Source organism: Tamandua tetradactyla, chromosome 10, assembly GCF_023851605.1.
Source record: "Tamandua tetradactyla isolate mTamTet1 chromosome 10, mTamTet1.pri, whole genome shotgun sequence".
NCBI lineage: Eukaryota > Metazoa > Chordata > Mammalia > Pilosa > Myrmecophagidae > Tamandua > Tamandua tetradactyla.
The window spans coordinates 47218839-47226776 of NC_135336.1; the positions used below are offsets into that span (position 1 = coordinate 47218839).

At 37.4% G+C, this 7938-nt stretch overlaps 1 protein-coding gene across 1 annotated transcript in view; it reads right to left on the reverse strand.

The window, feature by feature from the left end:
• Window positions 1-6893, reverse strand: part of LOC143647645 (transmembrane protein 45A-like) — a 49992-nt gene extending 43099 nt beyond the window's left edge. The window contains exons 1-4 of the mRNA XM_077117478.1: window positions 6811-6893; window positions 4135-4166; window positions 3794-3880; window positions 1118-1255 (exon numbers count right to left, since the gene is read on the reverse strand). Coding sequence (XP_076973593.1) covers window positions 1118-1255; window positions 3794-3880; window positions 4135-4166; window positions 6811-6893 — 340 coding nt within the window. The remainder of the gene's footprint in view (window positions 1-1117; window positions 1256-3793; window positions 3881-4134; window positions 4167-6810) is intronic.
• Between the last annotated feature and the right edge of the window lie 1045 nt (window positions 6894-7938).

The window sequence follows — 7938 nt, forward strand, 5'->3', positions numbered from 1 at the left end:
TTGCTTATTTCCACCTAATATCCTCTTGTAACATAGATTTCTTCCTCTGGGCTTCCCAAAGAGCTGAGCACTGGTGTGTTAGGCTTGTTTGGCAAGTTCAAATACTAGATCTGTTAGCCAACTTTAGTCAAAGATAACCAATTTAATCAATCAGCTATTTTCAAAGATGATGACCTAAATTCTTTCAGTCTAGTGGCTAAGAACAATCTTAAATGACTTGGAGACTTAAATTTATAAGAATAGACTTATAGAAACAATGCATTTTTCTGTCTAGCACATCTTTGGGTAGCTGTCAAGAAATAGGGGTTGCAGTTTGTTCAGGATAAAAACAATAAAGAGTTCAGCTTTTCCCCAATTAGGGATACCTAGGAAAGCCCAGATGGGCATAGCATATGGTCTAGTGAGCCTGCAAACAGGTGAACTTCTTTAGAGAGACTGTTTTCTTTGTTAATCTACAAAATTTGGCAACGAAACTCTTCACTTTGGAAATGACTGTCTCTGTAATTTGATGGCTGTAGCAAAGACCTACTTCCATGAAGAAATCTAGTAGGAAAATGGGAAGTTCTGCCATTCCTACAGTGGAACTCTGAATACACAGAACATCTTCAAAGAATCTCCATAGTCAATGGAAGATTCTTAGACGATATCTGGCCTAATCTACCTCTCCAATTGAGGAATCAAGAAAAAAGGATGGGTGGACAAGGCAAGATTTTCTTCAGTCTCTACAGCCTATTAGCAATGATTTATTGTTCAAAATTTACCATAATCAAAAATGATTATTTTGGTGTCAGTTTGAAAAATGGATTCTGATAGAGTTTGTTCTTTCAGGCATCAGAATATTTGATATTAAAATTATTTCAGAAACTCTAACCCATACTCTAAAGGAAATTCACACAGTCTATGGAAACAAGTAATTACTACAACTAATTAACAATAAATAATTAGGTCTTTGGATTACCTACTAACAATCTATTTTAGAGAGAAATTATAATTAGAATGTGTTAAGAAAACTTTGAATAAAAGTTTTGTAACAATTTCTTGATTTGACAGTGAATCTTCTCTTTCCAGGTGAAATGATCAAAATAGAGAAAGAAGAACAGAGAAATACTCCACTCACCAATTAAAGCTGTGACAATTATAAAGAGTCCCTCAAAAATTTCTAGTCGATGGAATAATGCATTGCAATCAAGGTTGCAAGTGTTCTTGTATTTTTTGCAGGCATATTTCACAATGCTTTTTGTACCCCACCAAAGACCTGCAATGAAAAAAAAGCTTCCAGGAATGGCATGACCTCTGAAACTCTCCATCTTGGCCTATCAAGAGAAGAACACATAGAAGATGGAGTGATTTCATTTCCAGAACCTGACCAAAACATCACTAGTTTCCATAAAGTGCATTTTCTTCAGATGATTACGGGCACAACATAAATGCAGAAGGATCAGCTATTACTGTCAATAGTAGTAGGTAGATACAACTATAATATCACAATGCCAAAAAGAAGAAAAATTCACATTTGTTGAACACTTTCCATGTACTATAACCTTTGTCAAGTGTTTTATGCAATTTCTAGCCTGATCTTATAACACACTCATGATTGAGGGAGAGTTATCCTGTTTTCAATTTAGGATGCAGGTTTAAAGAAGCTAAATGACTTGCCCAAGTTATTTAATTGCAGAACAGTTAAGTAAGTGCTTCTTTGTTCTTAACAGGGAGCCAAAATTATTCCTTAACATTATAGCATTATTTCAAAACCGAGTTGTCCTTTAAACATATTTGAAAGAAAATTAATATGAAAGACTTGTCATTTGTTTAAAAAGCTGAAATGAGGTGAGATTGACTATACAATGTTGTACGTATATAATTTCAAATTGTCAGTCACTGATCATGTGAAAGAGACTGCTAATCAAATATCTGTCATCTCACCTCATCTTTTCACCAGCCTGTCCTCCATTATGTTGGACCCCTGTTGTTAGTTTTGGCCAATGGATTGTAAGCATAAATGATGCTTTTCACTTCCACACTGAGTCAGTTAAGAACTTCAATGACTCATTTTTCTCTCTCTTCCCCAGCCTTGGCAACTTGCAAGCTATGTGTTCCAGATGGCATATCTACAACACAGAGGAAGGCCAACCAGACATCTACAGATTTGCAAACCTTTATTGTGTTAATCCATTGAAGCTTTGTGGTTTAATGTTACCACATTTTAGCCCAGCTATTCCAGAGAGATACCAGGCCAAATACAATTGTAAATTCTGGTACACTCTTGCCACATGATGGAGTCATGTCTGCCTAGGAAACAGAAATACCCTCCATTTTAAAATCAATGTTATAAAACTCCAGTCTTCAATTATTTGAGCTTTGAATTATATGAGCAGTCCTCTGTTCAAACATATGGTACCTTCAACAGAATAATGAGAAAGTCTAGAATCTTCTTCGTGGATCTGACACTAGGCCAGATCCAAGAGAACTTAGGAAAGGAGATTTCAGAGTTCCCCTGGCCCTCCTGGGCATTTAGCATCTTGGGTGGGTGCTGGGCCTCACAGTTTGGGGCAGTTGCCTCAGGATTACTTCTGTGTCTCTCTGACAGAGTTCTGAAACCTCAAGGGGGAAATCTGAAGATGACCTGAAAACTAAAATCTTTTTAACTCTCAAGCATCACTTCACTCTTGGCTCCTAGAATACCATTATTCAGAAATCTGTCTTTTGTACCCTTCTTTATTATTGCCTGCAGATGCAACATATTGCCTTTAAACATCACCTAATCCAGAGCTGGATTAGATCTATATTCAAAGAGCAGGGACATTCCTCTTTGAAGGAGAATATAGGGCTTTTCTCACCCACAAAGCAAAACAAACAAGCCAGGAAGCATCCAAGAAACCTTCTGCTCTTAATAACTTCACTCACCATCCCCTGACATGAAGACAAGAAACAAGTCCTGATACCTTCATTGACTTCTTTCTAAATTCTCTGCCTCAACACACACAACACTTACTCACTCACTTGTCACCCATAAGGAAATGTTTTAAAACCTTAGCACTTAGAGATAATATTGAACAAATCCCAAGATCAAAATCAGTATTATGTGTTAGTTCCCACTGCTAGAGACATATCAACCCTATCACAAAAGAGCACAGAGGAACAGAATCTATACTTCCTTGGTAAAATCTCAACAAAAACAGGCCAACTTCATTATTAAATAAATATAATTATGAGAAACTATATTAAACTAAAATTTTATCTTGAGCCACCACCAAAATAAAATTTTTCCAAATCTTAATTCATCATTCATAGTTCAAGACACATTTCCAACACTCTAAACAAATTTTAACTCTATCTTGAACTTCACTTTACTATTTGCCTTCACATGCAAAGCAGAATGTATACAAGAATATGTAGTTTTAATTTTTTTGACTCTCTATCCAAACCTATATAGTCCCAAATTTCGATACTTTTGAATGAGTTTTCTTAGTTACATCCTTACCTTCACACTTTCCTTAATGTCAAGTTTGACTCAGTTCTTTTCTGCCAAGAATTACAATGTTTCACTCTCAATAAGCAAAAGCAGGGGCTGACTGGGCTTAAATGTAAAAATTCTTGCTCTTCCTCCTCAGAGACCAAACCAGTGAACACATAACTTTCACCATGAAATTGTGAATATAAACCTTCAGAATATGTCACAATGTATGCATAAATTTAAATTCAGGGAACACAGCCTCTTTAACTAACTGCCTTCCTGTCCAATCACTGAGCCATAGAGTAACTGCAGGTAAGACTTACCTAGCACCCCACCTACCAGAGACTGCCTCATTCAGGTGACAAGTATTTAGAGGATCAAACCAGTGGAACATGAGTGAGCTTTGCTGCCTGTTTTCCAGGCCATCTGATTAGACAGAAAACAAAGGAAATGATTATGGCAGTTGCAGCATGAGAGAGCTGGTACTATAAGTCCTCAAAAGACAACCCATTTCCTAATATGCAAAGCTACAAGCAAGAGATTGCCAGAGATGTCAAGGTTGACATCACAGCCAAAACAAAAGTTATAGGAATAAGAAAAGAAGAAGGAAAAAATCTTCTCTAGGTCAAGCAATGAAGTTCAGACTCTGAAATGTTCTCCCTATCACTGTCTGAACTTACACAGATACTGGCACTTCAGGTACTTGAGGCACCTATTGGAGAATAAACATAGCATCTGCCCATAGAATGCTTATAATACATTGAGGAAATCAGGAAACCAGAAATACTGAAATATGTTCCTAACCAAAAAATTGTTTACAAATTCTCTGAAAGTTGCTAAAATGACTGGCAGGCCTGAGATGGAGACGGGGCTCCATCTAAGATTATCTGCAGGAAGAAGTAATTCTAAAGCAGTGTAGTGAAGGAGGAACCCCAAGTGACCAGCAGGCAGTGGTAAAGAAGCATTTCAACAGTGGATGGAGAGTTTCCTAAGTAGAAGCAGAAAAGGAAGCTTTCTTTTGCAAGAGGGTTGCTCTTTCACTCCCAGCCCAGCACAAACCATCATCCAACCATAAGAACATGAGTGTGTCTCTTGTTTTTTTCAGATAGTACTGCCAAGATACAAGAACCCTTTCTAAGTAAAAAGAATAGCAGGAAGAATCACACAGTGATTTCCATCAGATGCCTAGAGTCAACAGTCCTTGCATCAAACGTCAATGTTTCCAAATGTTATTAAGCAATTGTGTCCAATTGCTTAATCTTACTATGAATCATTTGGAAAACAGAGATAATAGATATGTCTGACACCTTCTAAATAGACGCAACTAGTTAAAAGGTGATATCTAAAATACATTTGATATACAGAAAACATTGTTCTATAAATTTGGGGGGTATATCCCAAAATCCCTTATGGGGTCTCACATCTCAAATCCTGATGTCAACATAATCTCCTGCCTTCTCTTCCTCCCTGCCCCTCATGCCCCTCTCAAACTTACACACCAGGTACTATTCACTCTCATTCCTACATTCATTCAGTACTTAGTGAATACCAATGGCTCACCAGGCACTATGCTAAATTCACAGACATAGGAAGATTTGCCCTCAAGAAACAATCTGATAGAAAGACAAGTACATAAATTATTCTAGACCTAAGTAAGGCTTGCACAGATGGAAAAGGAATTAGGAAGAAGCAACAGGTTGGCTCTACCCCTGACAGTCATTAGCTCTTATTTTGCCTTGTTTCCCATCACAATGTTAAACCCATGGTGAACAAGGTCTATAGTGATCAATAAATAGTCCATGAATGAATGAACCCCTGCCTCTGAGTCCACTTCCCCAAAACACTGAGCAGTAATTATCCTTCCAGCTAGAGCGCTGTCTCTCCAAGTACAACTGGGGAATAAGCAGTCAGAAACAGCTGAAGTGGTTAATAAAATTCAGATTCCTGTGGCTCACTCCAGATCTACTAAATCAATCAGAAGCAACAGGTCCAGGAGTATACACTTTAAAAAGGTACTATTAATTTGAATCTCATGTATGTTCTTGAAATTTGAAAAAAAAAGCTTTAGAGTGTTTGGATAAAACCAGAGTGGCACCAAGACACTGAGATTTAGATATGACTTCTCCATCACCATACCCAGTCCCATTTGTCTCCCCTCAGAGTCATAATCCCTGATGAGTTCGCTTATGCCAGGTCTCCAATGTGGGCAGAGATGGGTGACTCATCAGCTAACCCTGAGGCCTAAGTGACAATCTGGTTCAATCTGAAGAAACTCTTGATTTCATTTTATTTACTTATCTCATTTCCTTTTAATCTCTTCTAAATCTGCCTCTTGTTGACAACACCAACCTTTCTCACCTGTTAAGTAACTAAAGCCATCCATGCCATGAGGGCTAAACATCCAAACATCTTAACCAAATGCCCAGAATGACAGATAGAACTGGGGTGAGGCAACCCAAAGACCTATGTCATAAAAAATAAAGCCAATAATAAAAGTAGGACCAAATATCATGTTACACCACCTGTTCCTAATCACTTCTTTAAAGGAAATACATCCTGGACTATTTCTGTTAGTAGTGGTGCACCCAAGATGGAGGGGAAATTAGTATTTATTGAATGTCACCTACATATTAATAATTATTAACACATATGCTTATCTTATCTTTCAGACAACTCAAGAAGGTATTATCTCCAAGATAATAATTTAGTGACCTCACTAAGTCAGAGTTAGTTCAACCCATAGGCAGGATTTCAAGGTCTTATGTATCCAATTCCACATCTCATGCTGTTCCCCTAGATAAGGCAAAAACTAGAAAAAGTTTACCAACAGCCTTGTCAAGCAGTCTTTATCCAGAGCCATTGGGTAGGCTGGACACAACAGCTGAAGGGCGTCTCCTTCTGGGCATTTCTACCATAGAGCTGTCAGCACATGTAAAGGAAGAAAAGCTTTGCACACAGCCAGAATATTTACTGTCATTTTTGCCAATATCAGAGTGCACAGGGCTGCAAGAAAAACTGGACTCAATAGTCTGCAATGACTCAATTTTTTGTGAGTTAAAAAAAGTCTGATTCTAGAAATAAGCATCAGATTGATCCTTGTTAGCATGCTAAGAACCTAAGGCAGTCATTCCATAGTTCCAACCTTCCTGCTGCTTCATGATTCAATTTAGTTAAAGAACAGTGATTGAGCACTTCATATATATGTGAAGATCTTCTTCAAGTTACAGAGGACTCTGTGATGAACCTATCTGTTTCCTGTTGCTGCTGTAACAAATTATTGCAGATTTAGTTGCTTATAAAATCACAACTCTATTATCCTATAATTCTGTAGTTCGGAAATCCAACATGGGACTCACCAGGCTAAAGTAAAAGTGCTCACAGGGCTGCCACCATACTCTTTAATGGCGCTAGGGGGGATCTGTTTCCCTGCTTTTTCCATCACTTAGGGACCACCCACATTCCTTGGTTCATGGTTCCTTCCTCCATCTTAAAAGCCAGCAGTATTGCAACTCTGACAATTCTTCCATAGTCACATCTTCCTCTGAATCTGATCTCAGCTGGCAAAGGTTGTCCAATTTTAGGGCCCATGTGACTAAATGGGATTATCTGGATAATCCAGGATAATGTTATCACAAAATCCATCATATCTACAATGTCCTTCTGCCTTGTAAGGTAACTTATTAACGGATTCTTGGAATTAAGGCATTATTATCTTAAGTGGAGGGACATTATTCTGTCTCCCACAGAAAGACTGAGGGTTTAATATCTGGCAGGGCAAAAAGATAGACACAGTAATCTCTATACTACAAGGATATTAGCTAAAATGTATGGTAAAGGAATAAAATACTACAAGTGCAGTGAGGTTTTCATTCAATTCAAGGGTGAGGCATGAGACAGGATCCTGGCAGACTTTATGGCCAATTTGAGCTGGACCTTGAAGCATCGTGTAGGACCTTAAAAGGTGGCACTAAAAGTGTAGAACTGTCAGGATATAAGGAATAACATGAATAGCTCATAAAAGAGGGAACATATAGGAGATGGTGCAGTCACTGGAGCAGAAAGCAGTAGAAATTACAACTGGAACCTATACATGTATGAGAAGTTAGTACATGACAGAAATGACATTACAAATTACCAATTAGTGGGAAAATTAACAGTTTTATTGTTGCCAATTTCCTATTCATAGAGAAAATTTATACTAGATCCATAGCTCCCAACAAATTAAAAATAAATTCCTGGTTGACAAAAGACCTCATTAAGAGAATCCAATTTTAAATCTTTTTATAAGAAAATATTGGAAAATGTCTTTGCATTAGGCAAGAATAACAAAATACAGAAAGTAAAATCATGAAGGAAATGTTTGACAAATTTGACCATATAAAAACCTAAAATTTTTGTATATAAGTAGCAAATTAGCACATGAAAAGATGCTTCAACAGTATTGATCATTGGGGAAATGCGAAGTAAAACCACATTGAAACACA